The sequence below is a fragment of the Heteronotia binoei genome, chromosome 16 (genome assembly GCF_032191835.1).
Source record: "Heteronotia binoei isolate CCM8104 ecotype False Entrance Well chromosome 16, APGP_CSIRO_Hbin_v1, whole genome shotgun sequence".
NCBI classification, from domain to species: domain Eukaryota; kingdom Metazoa; phylum Chordata; class Lepidosauria; order Squamata; family Gekkonidae; genus Heteronotia; species Heteronotia binoei.
In genome coordinates, this window is record NC_083238.1 from 60,730,939 (window position 1) to 60,749,790 (window position 18,852).

The 18,852-nt window shown below is 47.4% G+C and overlaps 1 protein-coding gene across 1 annotated transcript in view; it reads left to right on the top strand.

Moving 5' to 3' along the window:
- CPS1 (carbamoyl-phosphate synthase 1) overlaps nucleotides 1-18,852 on the top strand; it is a 244,199-nt gene that overhangs the window by 21,659 nt on the left and 203,688 nt on the right. Inside the window, 3 exon segments of the mRNA XM_060257389.1 lie at nucleotides 6,636-6,745; nucleotides 15,376-15,520; nucleotides 17,020-17,109. Coding sequence (XP_060113372.1) covers nucleotides 6,636-6,745; nucleotides 15,376-15,520; nucleotides 17,020-17,109 — 345 coding nt within the window.

Consider the following 18,852-nt stretch of genomic DNA (forward strand, 5'->3'; position numbering starts at 1 on the left):
GCCTGATCCAACATGGCTTCTCTTATGTTCTTATGTGACACAGAGTGTTGGACTGGAGGGGCCACTGGCCTGATCCAACATGGCTTCTCTTATGTTCTTATGTGACACAGAGTGTTGGACTGGAGGGGCCACTGGCCTGATCCAACATGGCTTCTCTTATGTTCTTATGTGACACAGGGTGTTGGGCTGGATGGGCCATTGGCCTGATCCAACATGGCTTCTCTTATGTTCTAAAATGAACAAAGAGGAGTTGGTGACCTTCTTGTTTAGGGTCAGGAAGAGCCCTAAGGATGATGACAACTGAAGTTGCCAACCTCCATGAAGGGGGGGGGAGAAGCTCCCCAAAAGACAGCATCTCCAGACGATAGAGATTAGTTCATCTGGAGAAAATGGCTGCTTTGGAGGGTGGGCTAAGGTGGCCAATCCCCAGGTGGGGGCAGGGAATCCCCAGGTTTGGACGCCCTCCCCCCACTTCATCAGAAAGCAAGGGGGGAGGGAAATATCTGCTGGGCACTCCATTATTCCCTGTGAAGACTGATTCCCATAAGGTAGAATGGAGAATTGATCTGTGGGTATCTGAGGCTTAGCGGGGGGTGATGTTTGAGGTAGAGGCACCAAATTTTCAGCATGGCACCCAGCGCCTCTCTCCAAAACGCCCTCCAACTTTCAAAAAGGTTGGACCAGGAAGTCCAATTCTTTGAGCCCCCAAAGAAGGTGCCCCTATCCTTCATTATTTCCTATGGAAGGAAGGCATTTAAAAAGGCGTGTGGTCCCTTTAAATGTGATGGCCAGAACTCCCTTGAAGTTCAATCAGGCTTGTCTCAACTTTGCTCCTGGCCGGACCCTCAAAGTCTCCTGGCTCTGCCCCCAAAGTCTCCTGGCTCCACCCCCAAAGTCCTCAGACATTTCTTGACTCGGCAACCCTAAGCTGGACTCTGCGGCAGTAGAAGCTGTGGAGGCCCCTCCCCTCCCCTCCCCAAACCCCGCCCTCTCCAGGTCTCCAAGGGCTGGGAACTCTCATTACAGCCCTGCCTGTCTTTCCTCTCCTGCTGGTCCTGTCTCAGCACAACTGGGGCACCACTAGGGTTGCCAAGTCCAATTCAAGAAATATCTGGGGACTTTGGGGGCGGAGCCAGGAGACATTGGGGGTGGAGCCAGGAACAAGGGTGTGACAAGCATAATTGAACTCCAAGGGAGTTCTGGCCATCACATTTAAAGGGACGGCACACCTGTTCAATGCCTTCCTTCCATAGGAAATAATGAAAGATAGGGGCACCATCTTTTGGGGCTCATAGAATTGGACCCCCTGGTCCAATCGTTTTGAAACTTGGGGGGTATTTTGGGGAGAGGCACTAGATGCTAAGCTAAAAATTTGGTGCCTCTACCTCAAAACATAGCCCCCCCAGAGACCCCAATACTCATGAATCAATTCCCCATTATTCCCTATGGGAATCGGTCTCCATAGGGAATAATAGAGTGCCCAGTAGACATTTCCCTCCCCCCCACGCTTTCTAAAGTGGGGGGAGGGCCTCCAAACCAGGGAATCCCCTGCCCCCTCCCTCTCTCACACACACAAATACTTACTGGGTCTTGTTCCTGCAGAACTTTACTTGATCTGAAAACGAAAGCAAAACAAAGGGAGGGGCCGTTCCCCGAAGCCCTTCCGGTTTCCTGCTTCCTGCTTAGCCTTAAAGGCACGTATTTTGAAAACGGACCTGCAGGAGCTCTGAAACTACATGGTGATTGTGGGGGGCGGGGCTTACACCACCGGCCAGCTGGCTGGGGGCGGGGAGAAGCCTGTCAAAACGGGGGAGCCCCCGCTGGGACCTGGGGATTGGGGAGCCTAGGCACCACCAGGCAGCGACGTACCTGTGCCAGTCAAGGTATGCGCAGACCACAATAGGGACAGTGACCTCTCCAACCCCTGGGCTAAGAAGGATGCTGATGTGACCCAAAATTGCTTTGTAGCAGGCCCGTAGCTACAGTGGGGCCTGGGAGTAGGCTTCCCAATCCCCAGGTCCCAGAGGGGGATCCCCTGGTTTTACAGGCTTCCCCCCTCCCCCAGCCAGCTGGCCAGCAGGGGAAGCCCCGCCCCCACAGCCATCATGCACCTCCATGAACGATTCCCATAGGGAATGATGGGGAATTGATCCGCAGGTATCAGGGGCTCCGGGGGGTTGTTTTTTGAGATAGAGGCACCAAATTTTCAGTATAGCATCCAGTGCCTCTCCCCAAAACACCTCCAAAGTTTCAAAAGGATTGGACCAGGGGGTCCAATTCTATGAACCCCCAAAGAAGGTGCCCCTATCCATTATTTCCTATGGAAGGAAGGCATTTAAAAAGATGTGATGGCCAGAACTCCCTTGAAGTTCAATTATGCTTGTCACACCCTTGCTCCTGGCTCCGCCCCAATGTCTCCTGGCTCCACCCTCAAACTCTCCTGGCTCCACCCCCAAAGTCCCCAGATATTTCTTAAATTGGAGTCGGCAACCCTACCTGGGAGGGCCCAAGGCCATCCTTTCATCCACCCCTTCCAACTGTATGGCCCCTTTGCTCACCGCCACTCTGAGCAAGTTGTAGCGTTGCTACATGGGTGGACAAGTGAGGGAGGAGGATCGGCGGAAAGGCTTCATTTGTGCTGGGGTGTGGGCTGAAGGAGCGTGCCATCTCTATTCCTGGGCACCTGGCCTTGCTGACAGTACGGGGAATGGATAAACTCCCCCTCTTGGCATTTCTTTGTGGATGCGTCCCGCCGTGTCGTGTGTGACTCCACCGCAGCCCGAAGGGAGTATTAAGTAGATATTAAGCAAGTTGGCCTAGAGACCGAGTCCTGTGAGGAAATGCTGAGGGCCTTGGGAATGTTCAGTCTGGAGAAGTGGAGGTTGAGGGGGGGGGGGGACAGGCTTGCTCTCTTTAAATATTTGAAAGGCTGTCAGTTAGAGGAGAGCAAGGAGCTGTTCCACTTGGCAGCAGAGGAGAGGACTCGCAAGAATGGGTTTGGTGTCGTGGTTAAGTGCGTGGACTCTTATCTGGGAGAACTGGGTTCGATTCCCCACTCCTCCACCTGCAGCTGCTGGAATGGCCTTGGGTTAGCCGTAGCTCTCGCAGGAGTTGTCCTTGGAAGGGTAGCTTCTGAAAGAGCTCTCTCAGCCACACCTGCCTCACAGGGTGTCTGTTATGGGGGAGGAAGATCAAGGAGATTGTGACCGTTCTGAGATTCGGAGTATAGGGCGGGATATAGATCCAATATCATCATCATAAGAACATAAGAGAAGCCGTGTTGGATCAGGCCAATGGCCCATCCAGTCCAACACTCTGTGTCACACAGTGGCCAAAAAAACCCAGGTGCCATCAGGAGGTCATGAGAGCATAAGAACATAAGAGAAGCCATGTTGGATCAGGCCAAACCCATCCAGTCTAACACTTTGTGTCACACAGGGGCCAAAAAACCCCAAGTGCCATCAGGAGGTTCACAAGGGGGGCTAGAAGCCCTTCCAATTTGCCCCCCGTCCCAAGCACCAAGAATACAGAGCATCACTGCCCCAGACAGTTCCAACAATACGCTGTGGGTAATAGCCACTGATGGATCTGTGCTCCATATTTTTATCTAACCCCCTCTTGAAGGTGGTCATGCTTGTAGCCACCGCCGCCTCCTGCGGCAGTGAATTCCACATGTTAAGCACCCTTTGGGTGAAGAAGTCATTGTCATCATCATCTTCTTCTTCTTCTTTATTAAGGGTGGGAAGGTAGCAGCCAGCTATTAGGAAAAACTTTCTTTTGCCGCAAGAGTTGTTCAAGAGTGCAGTCAGCTCCCTGGGGAAGTGGTGAGCCTCCCTTCACTGGCAGTCATGAAGTGGAGCTGGACAAGCGCTTCAGCAGGGCCCCTCCCAGCTCTGTCATTCTATGATCCTAAATTGCTTTACTAAAATAATTTGGCCTGCTTAATCTCAAGTTGCCAGCAAGCTCGGAGCAAAATGTCCACTTTGAAACTCGCACCATTATATTGAAGAGGTTGTGTATGGATTTGCACTTTCGCATAGAATAGATTGTATAACTGTGAATGAAATGGAATTTGTGATGTACTTCGATGTTATTCAGTATATATAGTTATTTTTATATAGTATAGATATGGGATATAGTTATGTAGTATAGATCAGGAGTGGCCAAACTGTGGCTCAGAGGTCACATGTGGCTCTTTCACACATATTGCGTGGCTCTCGAACTCCGCACCCCATCCTATTGACCAGCTTGGAGAAGGCATTTGTCTCTATAAATCAGTGCCTTGGAGAATGCATTTAAAGTTGCTTTATTTCCACCTCTTCCTCCCTCTTCCATCTATTTGCTTTCCTTCCTTCCTGGAGAGCCAGTTTGGTGTAGTGGTTAAGTGCGCAGCCTCTTATCTGGGAGAACCGGGTTTGATTCCCCACTCCTCCACTTGCACCTGCTGAGATGACCTTGGGTCAGCCATAGCTTTCATAGGAGCTGTCCTTGAAAGGGCAGCTGCTGTGAGATCCCTCTCAGCCCCATCTACCTCACAGGGTGTCTGTTGTGTGGGGGGGAAGGTAGTGGAGATTGAGACTCTGAGATTCAGAGTATAGGGTGGGATATAAATCCAAAAACTTCTCCTTCCTTCCTTCCTTCCTTCCTTCCTTCCTTCCTTCCTTCCTTCCTTCCTTCCTTCCTTCCTTCCTTCCTTCCTTCCTTCCTTCCTTCCTTCCTTCCTTGTCTTGAGGCTCTCAAACATCTGGTGTTCACATCTTGTGTCTCTCAAACATCTGGTGTTTATTCTATGTGGCTCTAATGTTAAGCAAGTTTGGCCACCCCTGGTATAGATAGTTACTGTTACTCATTAAATGGTTTGTTAATATATTTTGTTAATTATCCACAGTTGTATTGTTGTTGCATCTACCTAGGCATGGCTGCTTGCTACTGGGAAGGTGGGAAGTTGTGGAGTGCAAAGGCAGAAAGGGTGGGGGGGCACTTGCCCAGAGCCTCTTTCTAGAGCCCATTGTATTTTTCTCCGCAGTGGGCCTTATTCCTAGTAATTTGATAAACCTCTATCCTGTTGTCCTTTAGGAACCTTTTCTCCAATTCACTTCACACTTCGGTGATCTTTAGCAGAGAGAGTGGACGAGATTCCTTGGTATTTTGATACCATTTCATGGGAGAAAAGTCTGCTCAGGAAAATATGCACTTTTCAGTGCATGAGAAACAAGGGGAAGATACCTAGCCTTAATGAAAATGGAAACAGGAAGCTATGAGTTTTCACAATGCAACAACAGCATTTCTGAGAATTCTTAAAACCAATACACCTTAGAATCATAGAGTTGGGGCATCTAGTCCTACCCCCTGCACAATACCTCCCCCTAAATTCACAGGATACTCATTGCTGTCAGATGGCCATCTAGCCTTGGAGAGCCTCTGCTCTCCAAGGAAGTAGAGCCCACCACCTCCTGAGGAGTGAGCCTGTTCCACTAAGGAACTGCTCTAACTGTCAGGAAGTCCTTCCTAATTTTGAGCCAGAAACTCTTTTGATTTAATTTCAACCCATTGGTTCTGGTCCTACCTTCCAGGGCCACAGAAAACAATTCCACCCCATCCTCTAGATGACAGCCCTACAAGTACTCGAAGGTGGTGATCATATCACCTTTCAGCCGCCTCCTTTCCAGGCTAAACACCCCCAGGTCCTTCAACCTTTCTTCATAGGACTTGGTCTCCAGACCCCTCACCATCTGCATCACCCTCCTCTCTTTAATTACAATATTGAATTTAAATGATCATTTTCTCAGGGCACATCCCTAGTTCTCCTCCTTGTACCTGCCTATATGTTCTTACAAGAGCAGGCTACTACTACTACTACTACTAATAAGTTTTTATTTATACCCCGCCCTCCCCGTCAAGGCAGGCTCAGGGCGGCTTACAAAGCATGATACAGTATCATGGTATAACAGTAACAGATAAAATCAATCAACAGTATAAATACAATATATAAATTAATATTAAAAATAAGCTAAAACAATACAATGGTGCTACAATCTCTGCTTATGCAAGACAGCGTAATATTAGTTCTAGTTCCATCTTAAAAGGCTACTTGGAAGAGGGCAGTTTTGCAGGCCCTACGGAACTGATTAAGATCCCGTAGGGCCCGCACCTCTTCTGGCAGCTGATTCCACCATTGGGGCGCTTTTATAGAGAAGGCCTGCTCCCTAGTTGTTTTAAGTTTGGCCTCCTTAGGCCCCCGGATTTCCAAGAGATTTTGTGAGCTGGAACGCAGTGCTCTCTTGGGCACATATGGAGAGAGGTGGTCCCTAAGGTAGGCAGGTCCTCGGCCATATAGGGCTTTAAAGGTGATAACCAGCACCTTGTAATGAACCTGGTATACAATTGGCAGCCAGTGCAGTTCCCGCAGCCTAGGCCGCACATGTTTCCACCGAGGTAGTCCCACTAGTAGCCTGGCTGCTGCGTTCTGCACTAGCTGCAGTTTCCGCGTTCGGTACAGGGGCAGCCCCATGTAGAGGGCATTACAGTAGTCCTGATTTCAGCCCTGATTTCAGATCTGGGTGACAGAAAATGCTATGAGGTCGAAGGCACTGCGCATATGTAAACATTTTGTCTTGCGGACTATTTTTCTTTAGGCACAAACAGCCAACTTGGTGCTGGAAGATGGAACCAAGATGACGGGCTACTCCTTCGGTCATCCGTCCTCTACCGCCGGAGAAGTTGTGTTCAATACTGGCCTTGCTGGGTAAGGGGAAATCACCAGTTGGTCTTATTCAGGATTATGTACAATTCTGGTCACCGCACCTCAAAAAAGATATTATAGCATTGGAAAAAGTGCAGAAAAGGGCAACTAGAATGATTCAAGGGTTGGAACACTTTCCCTATGAAGAAAGGTTAAAACGCTTGGGGCTTTTTAGCTTCGAGAAATGTCCACTGTGGGGTGACATGATAGAGGTTTACAAGATTATGCATGGGATGGAGAAAGCAGAGAAAGAAGTACTTTTCTCCCTTTCTCACAATGCAAGAACTCATGGGCATTCAATGAAATTGCTGAGCAGTCGGGTTAGAACTGATAAAAGGAAGTTCTTCTTCACCCAAAGGGTAATTAACATGTGCAATTCACTGCCACAGGAGGTGGTGGTGACTGCAAGCATAGAAAGTTTCAAGAGGGGATTAGATAAGCATATGGAGCACAGGTCCATCGGTGGCTGTTAGCCACAGCGTATTGTTGGAACTCTCTGTCTTGGGCAGTGATGCTCTATATTCTTGTGCTTGAGGGGAGGGCACAGTGGAAGGGCTTCTAGCCCCATTGGTGGACCTCTTGATGGAGCCTGGTTTTTTGGTCACGGTGTGACAGTGTTGGACTGTATGGGCCATTGGCCTGATCCAACATGGCTTCTACTATGTTCTTATGTGACACTGAGTGTTGGACTGTATGGGCCATTGGCCTGATCCATGGCTTCTTTTATGTTCTTATGGTGTTATATTGGAGATTTAAGAAAATTCCATATTTTGATAGGCTGTGCCCATGTGGTGTGAATGAGATTGAGGATAACCACCATGTTCTCCTGGATTGTAAATTCTGTGACAATCTTCGTGCTGTATTTTTAAAGCCCCTTTTGCAACCCTTGGAGTATTGATCTGAGGACTGTAAGATCTTTTCACCATTAGCCTTGAACGAGTGAAACCATTGAATCTGTTGCAAAATTCTTTTACCATGCTTCCAGGAGGAGATGTTCTTTTTGAACATGGACTCTATTGTTATCAAGGCTTTTTTGTAGCAGGAACTCCTTTGCATATTAGGCCACACACCCATGATGTAGCCAATCCTCCTGGAGTTACAATAGACCCTGTAAGAAGAGCCCTGTAACCTCTTGGAGGATTGGCTACATCAGGAGTGCGTGACCTAATATACAAAGGAGTTCCTGCTACAAAAAAAGCCCTGATTGTTATCCATATGGTGTTGTCTTGTTATGCCAATAAAGGTTTTGTGATATGATGTGATGTGCTGAACTCTCTGTAGACATTTCTGGGTTGCATCCACATCCCAAATATGGTAGCAGAGCTGAACTTCTGTCTTGTAAGAGATTTTTTATGCAGCTTCAGTAATTAAGTTAGGATCAAGAATGGAGGCCAATATTGAGCACGGCTTTAGCACTGGTGCAGAATCCTATACAAACTGCACCCCTGGTGCGCACAAACCGCCGCAACCCAAGAAGAGCTCTTGAAATGTCCCACACTAAATTACTGCGCAAGAGTTCTGTTTGCGAGGTTTTGCGCCCGAAGGCGATTATTTATACTTTTCGACAGCACTAATTACTAGCTGTGTTAATATACCTGCCAACAAACAGCTGTTTAATATAGATCGGAATGATGGAGAGGAGCTGAGTTTTCTTCCCTGTGATAGATTATGGGCAATAAATCTTGTCACATCACAAAACCCAAGCAGCACCTGATGGATTAATTCCCCTTCAATGGTGGCAGCTCAGTGACAGAAACTGTATTTATTTATTTGCGGAGCATTCTTTGAGGTGGTTTTCATGTGCAGTTCTTCCCATTTTTGTCAAAACCCACCACAATTGAACGATGCCATTCACCTTTTGCAGATAATCTATCCCTGGAAAAGGGAAGTCTGTAATCACATGCCTCGGGATTGGGGGTGGAATTCTAGCAGGAGGTCCTTTGCATATTAGACCACACCCCCCTGATGTAGCCAATCTTCCTGGAGCTTACAAAAAGACTTGGGAGCTCTTGGAGGATTGGCTAGATCAGGGGTGTGTGGCCTAATATGCAAAGGAGCTCCTGCTAGAATTCCACCCCTGCTCAGGTCCCTGAATTGTACCCAGTTCTGCAAGGTCTGCAAGACGAGGCTCTTCCAGCTGGCCTTCAGTTGACCTTGAATGGCCGAAACAGTAGTAGGGAACGACATCTAATAAATACTGAAGCCATCAGAAACAAAATAACATCAACGATATTAGCACCAGATTACTTTTTAACGGTGATTTTAATTATGAGGTATTTAATATTATAAATTGTTTCAGTATTGACTAGCTCAGGGGTGGCCAACGGTAGCTCTCCAGATGCTTTTTTTGCCTACAACTCCCATCAGCCCCAGCCATTGGCCATGCTGGCTGGGGCTGATGGGAGTTGTAGGCAAAAAACATCTGGAGAGCTATCGCTGGCCACCCCTGGACTATATGGTTGCAAGTCAACCTGAGTCTGCTTCGGTGGGGAGGGCAGGATATAAATTTAATAAACCTTAAACCTAATATGAAAATGAGTTCCTGCTGGGCTTTTTCTACACAAAAAGCCCTATGTGAAACAATGGTCAGGGGGTGTGGCCTAATATGCAAACGAGTTCCTGCTGGGCTTTTTCTACAAAAAAGCACTGAAGCCTGGGCATCTTAGGACATGGCCCCAATCCAGAAGGAAGCAGAGGGAGGGTGTGTGTGTGTGTGTGTGTGTGGTCTAAATATACCTTAAGAGCCACCTCCTCACATACTAACCTTCTTGCATGCTCTGGTCTTCTTCATTGTCCCTGCAATCTGAAGTGAGATGGCTGGTGACCAACGTTCCCTCTAAGCTGCGGAGTCTTGTGAGCAAAAATTCTACTTTTTGAGCTCCTGGCATGAAAGTTGGGAGCTCCTGCATCAATTCATTTGCTCTGGGGCCATTTTTCCTGAGCGGAGACAAAAAATGTGTGAGCTGGAGGCTAAAAAACGGTGAGCTAGCTCACACTAACTCAGCTTAGAGGGAACCCTGCTGGTGACCCAAGGAAGGGCCTTCTCGTCATGGCCCCCAGTCAAATAAATAATTATACAGAAGAAGTGAGCAGTATATCTGAAGAAGCATCTGAAGAAGTAAGCTGTAGAAGGTGCTCCTGGACTCTTCCTCTCTTTTACCATTACAGTCACGTATGAGCAAGCAAAGTCATCCAGGTGACTTCAATAAGTGCTTACTGAACCCCTGATAAAATGACTTGCCCCTGAGTTAGTGGGTTATGTGGGCTCTTCCCACACAGCTCGTTCTAATGCACTGCGGGTGGGACTGTCCTGTAGTCCAAGATTTTTGGGAAAAGGTATTACAGAACATTGATAATATTCTTAATGTATCTATTTTAAGGAAACCAGACTTAATACTAGAGAGCCAGTTTGGTGTAGTGGTGAAGTGTGCAGACTCTTATCTGGGAGAACCGGATTTGATTCCCCACTCCTCCACTTGCAGCTGCTGGAATGGCCTTGGGTCAGCCATAGCTCTGGCAGAGGTTGTCCTTGAAAGGGCAGCTGCTGTGAGAGCCCACTCCAGCCCCACCCACCTCACAGGGTGTTTGTTATGGGGGAGAAAGGTAAAGGAGATTGTGAGCTGCTCTGAGAGTCTTCGGAGTGGAGGGCGGGATATAAATCCAATATCTTCTTCTTCTTCTTCTACTACTAAATGACTGGTATGCTTTAAAAATATCTCAAAATAAAAAGGAACGTGCAAACTTTCTTTTTTTAGCAGCTAGGTTTGTCATTGCCTCTAATTAGAAGAACTCTGTAAAATTTAACATATCTAGCTGGTTTTTGAGAGTCTGGGATGTGTTGGTTTCTGACAAATTAGCCTCATAAATTAAGCAATATGGCACTCTGCACTATAATAATAATTTCCTTGAAAGATGATTCTGTTTTTTTGAATTCATGGAAAATACTCCGTTAGATACAAAAATACAAAAACTTTATCTTTTATTAAGGATAAGCTGAAACATTTATTACTGACTCTGAAGGTGTTTTTCTCTTTTAATGAAATGCTCTAGTTTGTGTATAGGACCTTGTTACACGTCCAAAAGAGGTCTTGCACGGAGTTTTAGTTTTGTACAGCTTATTGCTGAATTTATAAGTGATACCTTTACACTACGTGTGCTTTGATTTAATAAAAGTTTGAAACTTTCTAATGCACATTGCTGGCCACAGCGTAACATTTCTGTGTTGAAATCTGCTCTATTGAAGAACTTTTGTGCAAATGCCAGGCAGAAATCAGAAAAGCACATGTGTAGATTTATATCTTTATCTTTATATCATTATCATCTATAATAGTAGGAATATTCAGCTGCAAGAGTGTTTGCACTCAACTAGGTTCTGTGGCTGTAATCCATTACACACTTATTCCCGAGCAGTCCTATTGGCTTTAATAGGATTACTTTATAATAATTGAACCCTAGTTGTGCATATTTATTTATGCATGTTCCAGGCTTACGAAAATCATATATTAAAACTAAGGACCTCATTTATTTCAGTCTGTGGCAAAATATACATATTCAGAAAGCAAAACAACACTCTGGAATATTTCACTCCAATTGTTTAATCTGACACGTAATTTCTCTCAATTGGCCCCACACACTCAGTCGTTGATATCAGCAAGCAGCCATTCTGGATTATTTAAAGAGTTTTCCAGTGCACAACCATTCATCTTTTTGCAGCGATGCTGGCGTTCCATAAAAATGCCTCTTGCGACTTGCTGATATTTGAAAAACTGTATTACTATTCAATTATATGTAATTTAAATAACAACAACAGCGAAATAAATTAGGCTGAGCATTGTGTAAATCATCGTGAAGAATGCCAATGCACTTGGCAAACAACGCACGGGGAATTCTTCATCCTCTTTCGGCGTGATGTATGCCCACTGCTGAAATAAAATTAGGCAGTTCTGAAACTATTCAGAATAGTTTATCTATTTGCTATCATAGGCAGAATATTGCCTTACAATCGGAATTCCCAGTCTGTTGACTAGGGGACCAGGTTTCCTAAAGGTAGAGGTAGTCCCCTATGCAAGCACCAGTCGTTTCCGACTCTGGGGTGACATTGCTTTCATAACGTTTTCATGGCAGACTTTTTACAGGGTGGTTTGCCATTGCCTGTGAAGAGCCCCGTGGTGCAGAGCGTTAAAGCTACAATACTGCAGTCGGAGCCCTCTGCTCACGACCTGAGTTCGATCCCAGCGGAAGCTGGTTCAGATAGCCAACTCCAGGTTGACTCAGCCTTCCATTCTTCCGAGGTTGGTCAGATGAGTCCCCAGCTTTCTGGGGGGGAAATGTAGATGACTGGGGAAGGCAAAGTTAATCACCCCGTAAAAAGTCTGCCGTGAAAACGTGAAAGCAATGTCACCCCAGAGTCAGAAATGACTGGTGCTTGCACTGGGAACCTTTCCTTTTTTCCCTTGCCATTGCCTTCCCCAGTCATCCACACTTGACCCTCAGCAAGCTGGGAACTCCTTTTACCGACCTCGGAAGGATGGAAGGCTGAGTCAACCTTGAGCTGGCTATCTGAACCCAGCTTCCTCCGGGACTGAACTCAGGTTGTGAGCAGAGCTTGGACTTCTGTACTGCAGCGGGGCTTTTCTACTATGGCGGGAAACCTCCCATCCCCTGTTCCCGTAACTCTGCTGCCGCTGAGTGCAGCAATGGGAGAAATTCGGCTGCAAAAAATGATGTAGCAGTAATGCATGATTTCATTTCCAGTTGCATAGCCAGAGTGGGTCAATCAGTCACAGCTCTCTCAGCCCCACCTACCTCACAGGGTGTCTGCTGTGGGGAGAGGAAGGGAAGAAGATCCTAAGTCTTCTTCTTCTCCTCCTCCTCTTCCTCCTCCTCTTCTTCTTCTCCTTCTCCTCCTCTTCCTCTTCTTCCGCTTCTTCTTCCTCCTCCTCCTTCTCTTCTTCTCCTCCTCCTCCTTCTCTTCTTCCTCTTCCTCTTCTTCCTCCTTCTCTCCTATTCCTCCTCTTCTTCTTCCTCCTCCTCTTCCTCTCCTCTTCCTCTTCTTCTTCCTCCTTCTCTTCTTCTTCTCCTCCTCTTCTTCCTCCTCCTCCTTTTCTTCTTCTCCTTCTCCTATTCCTCTTCTTCCTCCTTCTCTTCTTCTTCTCCTCCTCCTCTTCTTCCTCCTCCTCCTTTTCTTCTTCTCCTTCTCCTATTTCTCTTCTTCCTCCTTCTCTTCTCCTCCTCCTCTTCTTCTTCCTCCTCCTCCTCCTTCTTTCTCTTCTTCCAATGGTGGCACTGGGTAAGGGCGGTGAGGAGTCTGAGAGAGACTCTTTCTGAGCAAGCTGAGCAAAGCTTGAGGAGGCCAAGAGGTGGGTGAGATCCCTCGTTCCTCTGCAAGTTCCTCGTGGGTCCCTTCTTGTAATTAAATATCACTGACGTGCCTCAAGAGGCATTGCGAGCTTTGTTAAATTATGTTCCATTTGTGTGTGTGTGTGTGTGCGTGTGTGTGTGAATCTGGCCATTATTCTTGGCAGATCCATCCGAGGAAGTAAGATTAATGGAGAGAATTACATTTCTGTACAATTGAAGAGTTAAGAGAGGTGCTTTTAAATCTTACAGACTATGGACATTCCGATTTTTCACTATGTCAGTGAGGACTTGGAGCAAAACATTTTAACGAAGTCTGCCAACGCCTCAGAACTGAATGCAATCACTTGGAGGACACTTGGAGTCCGGTCTCCATCCGAGCCCTCTGCCCCTAAAACTACCAGCCATCTCTTCTCAGATGTCTTCTTGCAGGCAGATAGTTACTAGAGACTTTCTCAGCTGAATAACTCGTTCAGCCCATTCATCTTGGCTGCAATGTGTCGGAAGCAGGGAAATTCAGGAAGGCAAGGCATGGAACCCTTTGTCACCGGGGCTAGTCGCCACTGATAGATCTATCCAAAGTAATGCACACTGGGGCCAAAAATCCTAACTATAAATCTTCCATGAATCTAGCAAATAAGAACATCAGAAGAGCCCTGCTGGATCAGATCAGTGGTCCATCTAGTCCAGCATCCTGTCTCACATAGTGGCTAACCAGTTCATCTGGAGGGACAACAACTGGGCAGAGAGGCTGAGGCCTTCCCCTGAGCAGAACATCAGAAGAGTCCTGCTGGATCAGATCAGTGAGGGTCCGTCTAGCCCAGCCTACTGCCTCACACAGAGGCCAACCAGTTCCTCTGAAGGGCCAGCAACAGGGCACAGAGGCCGAGGCCTTCCTAGGAACATCAGAAGAGCCCTGGTGGATCAGATCAGTGGTCCATCTAGTCCAGCATCCTGTCTCACACAGCGGCCAACCAGTTCCCCTGGAGAGCCAACAACAGGGCATAGAGGCTGAGGCCTTCCTAAGAACATTAGAAGAGCCCTGTCGGATCAGACCAGTGGTCCATCTAGTCCAGCATCCTGTCTCACATAGTGCCCAACCAGTTCCTCTGGAGGGACAACAACAGGGCAGAGAGGCTGAGGCCTTCATAAGAACATCAGAAGAGCCATTCTGGATCAGGCCAGTGGTCCATCTAGTCCAGCCTCCTGTCTCACACAGTGGGTGACCAGTTCCTCTTGAGGGCCAACAACAAGGCATAGAGGCTGAGGCCTTCATAAGAACATCAGAAGAGCCATTCTGGATCAGGCCAGTGGTCCATCTAGTCCAGCATCCTGCCTCACATAGTGGCTAACCAGTTCATCTGGAGGGACAACAACAGAGCAGAGAGGCTGAGGCCTTCCCCTGAGCGGAACATCAGAAGAGTCCTGCTGGATCAGACCAGGGGTCCATCTAGTCTAGCCTCCTGTCCATCTAGTCCAGTCTCCTGGCTTTGGGATGCAGAGGCTTAGTTCTGCTGAATGTGGAGGTTCCTCTCAGTCACCAGGGCTAATAGCCACTGATAGACTTCTTCTCCATGAATCTATCAAATCCACTTTGAAAGCGGTTTGTTCCTATGACCGTCAATACGTCCTCCGGCAGCGAATTCCACAGTTTCATCACTCTCTGTGTCAAGTAGTATTTCCTTTTGTCTGTCCTGAACCTCCTGCCCATCAGCTTCATTGGATGTTCTAGTAGTTTGGGAGAGGGAGAATCTTTTTTCTTTCGTCTTCACCCCTATGCATAACTGTGTAAACCTCTATCATGTCCCCCCTTTTGTTGTATCTTTTCTAAACTGAAAAGTCGTAGACTATGATTCTAATGATTCTTCAGCCTAGAAGGAACTCAGAATGCGGAGACGCAATGCACACTGTAAGCACTTGGAGTAGGACAGAGGGAAAGGGCTGAGAGGCAAAAAATTTAGCATCTGTAGTGAAGGGAGGGAGTTCCATTGTTCTGAATTTGTGAATGAACTCAGCTTCAGCAATTTGGCATTGTAATCTTCCTTTGAAGCTTTTCTGTCTGAGGACTGATTATTACACAATATGCTCCCAAAATATGCAGTCTGTAAGAATCATGGAAAAAATGTCAGACCTTTCATTTCCTGGTCTACCTTCTCAATCCTTTCCCCAGCCTTCCCGCTTGCTTCTTTCTTTCTACCTCCAGGGAGTTCTCATTTTACTCGGCTGCTTCTGTACTCTTAATTCATGAGAATCATTTCCCATTGTGTGTGACTCAGGTACACAGAGAGTTTGACAGACCCCAGCTACCACGGACAGATTCTCACACTGGTTAATCCCATCATAGGCAATGGTGGCGTCCCCGATCCGGCAGTTTTGGATGAAATGGGCCTCAGGAAATTCTTGGAATCAGACGGCATCAAGGTAAGCAAGAGCAATGTCAGGATGGCTAAAAACAACCTCAAACACAAAAACCAAGGTTGGTGGCTGTGACGTAGGTTTATTAGTACGTGGGCTTCCTTCGTATTCATTCTCTAAGGCAGGGGTCCCCAACGTTTTGAGCCTGTGAGCACCTCTGGAATTCTGACACAACATGCTAGGCACTGCCACAAAATGGCTGCTGCAGGAAGTGGAGCTGCTCACAAAATGGCCGCCACAGCTTACCAGTCACAAAATGAAGATTCTTGTGCTGTGGAGACAGCTGCTACTGGTGTCCCCTCTAAGCTGAGTGAGTGTGAACTAGCTCCCATTTTTTTTTGCCTCCAGCTCACACATTTTTGTCTCAGCTCAGGAAAAAATGCAGTAGCTCACAAAGTAGACTTTTTGCTCACAAGACTCCACAGCTTGGAGGTAGTATTGGCTGCTCCCAAAGCAATGTTTTTTTTTTTTTTTTTTTTAATCTGCCCTGCTAATCAAATTTCCAATGGCCAATCAGAAGCCCTGCTGGCCAAAAGCCCCACTTGGCCCTGCCCACTTTATAAAAACACATGATGGGCACTAGGAAAAGTGTTGGTGGGCACAATTGCACCCATAGGCACCATAGTGGGGGCTTCTGCTCTGAGGTGTTAATGTTAGGAGGAAGAAGAAGAAGACTGCAGATTTATACCCTACCCTTCTCTCGGAATCAGAGTCTCAGAGTGGCTCACAATCTCCTTTACCTTCCTCCCCTACAACAGACACCCTGTGAGGTAGGTGGGGCTGAGAGAGCTCTCCCAGAAGCTGCCCTTTCAAGGACAACTCCTACGAGAGCTGCAGCTGACCCAAGGACCTCCCAGCAGCTGCAAGTGGAGGAGGAGGAAGAACAGATTTATACCCCACCCTTCTCTCTGAATCAGACTCAGAGTGGCTCACATCTTCTCCCCCCACAACAGACACCCTGTGAGGTGGGTGGGGCTGAGAGGGCTCTCACAGCAGCTGCCCTTTCAAGGACAACCTCTGCCAGAACTATGGCTGACCCAAGGCCCTTCCAGCAGGTGCAAGTGGAGGAGTGGGGAATCAAACCCGGTTCTCCCAGATAAGAGTCCGCACACTTAACCACTACACCAAACTGGCTCTCAAGAGACAGACACCTTGTGAGGTGGGTGGGCCTGAGAGAGTTCTCCCAGCAGCTGCCCTTTCAAGGACATCCCTGCCAGAGCTATGGCTGACCCAAGGCTATGCCAGCAACTGCAAGTGGAGGAGTGGGGAATCAAACCCGGTTCTCCCAGATAAGAGTCCACGCACTTCACCACTACACCAAACTGGCTCTCTGGACGTTTCCAGAATCATCCAGAAGGTGTTCTTTGTGATGCAATCCTAAATATCCTGCTGAGTGTTGCGTTTTGTTCTTTTAGTCTTATGGTTGGCTGCTGATTGTAATGCAATCATTTTACTGATATTTTATTTGCAGTTTTTAATTACGTTTTTTCCCTTATCCTTCACAGGCGTCAGGCTTGTTAGTGTTGGATTATAGCAAGGACTACAGTCACTGGCAGGCAGTGCAGGCCCTGGGGGAGTGGCTGAAAGAGGAACAGGTGAGCAAACCGCAGGTGACCTAGGAGCTCATTTCACATCATGTCCAATCCAAGAAATATCTGGGGACTTTGGGGGTGGAGCCAGGAGCAAGGTTGTGACAAGCATCATTGAACTCCAAAGGGAGTTCTGGCCATCACACTTAAAGGGACCACACATCTTTTCAATGCCTTCCATCCATTGGAAATAGTGAAGGAGAGGGGCACCTTCTTTGGGGGCTCATAGAACTGGACCCCCTGGTCCAACCTTTTTGAAACTTGGAGGGTCATTTGGGGAGAGGCACTGGATGCTATGCTGAAAATTCGGTGTCTCTATCTCAAACAACAGCCCCTCTGGAGCCACAGATACCCATGCATCAATTCTCCATTATACCCAATGGGAATCAATCTCCATAGGGAATAATGGAGTGCTCAGCAGACATTCTTGCCCCCGCTTTCTGATAACCTTGAAGTGGGTGGGAGGGCCTCCAAACCGGGGGATCCCCTGCCCTCACCTGGGGATTGGCAACCTTAGCAGCCAGCCGTGTAGGGTTGCCAAGTCCTATTCAAGACATGTCTGGGGACTTTGGGGGTGGAGCCAGGAGATATTTGGGGTGGAGCCAGGAGCAAGGTTGTGACAAGCATCATTGAACTCCAAAGGGGGTTCTGGCCATCACATTTAAAGGGACCACACACCTTTTCAACGCCTTCCCTCCATTGGAAATAATGAAGGAGAGGGGAACCTTCTTCGGGGCTTGTAGAATTGGACCGATGGCCAATCAGAAGCCTTGCTGGGCTTCTGATAGCTGGTCCAATCCTTTTAAAACTTGGAGCGTGTTTTGAGGAGAGCCACCAGATGCTATGCTGCAAATTTGGTACCTTCACCTCAAAAAGCAGCCCCTGCCAGAGCCCCAGATACCTGTGGATCAATTCTCCATTATACCCTATGGGAATCGATCTTTATAGGGAATAATGGAGCACCCACCAGACATTTCTCTCCCTCCCCCCACTTTCTGATGACCCTGCAGTGGAGGGGGGAGGCCTCCAAACCGGGGGCTCCCCTGCCCACACCTGGGGATTGGCAACCCAAGAGAAAACGCCGATAAGATGAAGCAGGGAAATAAATGCCGAAGCTCCGTGGAGCCTCACCTCACGAAAATTTCCAAAAGGTAATCCTTCAGTTGAATTTGAAAACAGTATCTATCATAAATATTCAAAGAAAGCCACAATACATTTTAAAGAAAGCCACAAGAAGGATTCCCCGGTTGGCATGCATCCAAAGGAACATTCGTAACATCTAAATATTGGACGTGCTCTACACACCTGAAGAATATGCACTTTATGAGGACTCTCTTTGTTATCAATGTTCCTTGGAATATTATATTTATGATTGATCCTGTAATAAAATTCAACCGAAGGATCAATCTGGGAAATTTTTGTAAGGCTTGGATCCACACAGCTTCAGCTTTTCCCTGCCTCACCTGGGGATTGGCAACCCTAGTGTCATGATGCAGATCAGGAAGTGTATATTTCAACTGTCTAAAATGCACCATATATACATATATATATATATATATGTGTGTGTGTGTGTGTGTGTGTGTGTGACACAGAGTGTTGGACTGGATGGGACATTGGCCTGATCCAACATGGCTTCTCTTATGTTCTTCTGTGACACAGAGTGTTGGACTGGATGGGCCATTGGCCTGTTCCAACATGGCTTCTCTTATGTTCTTCTGTGACACAGAGTGTTGGACTGGATGGGCCACT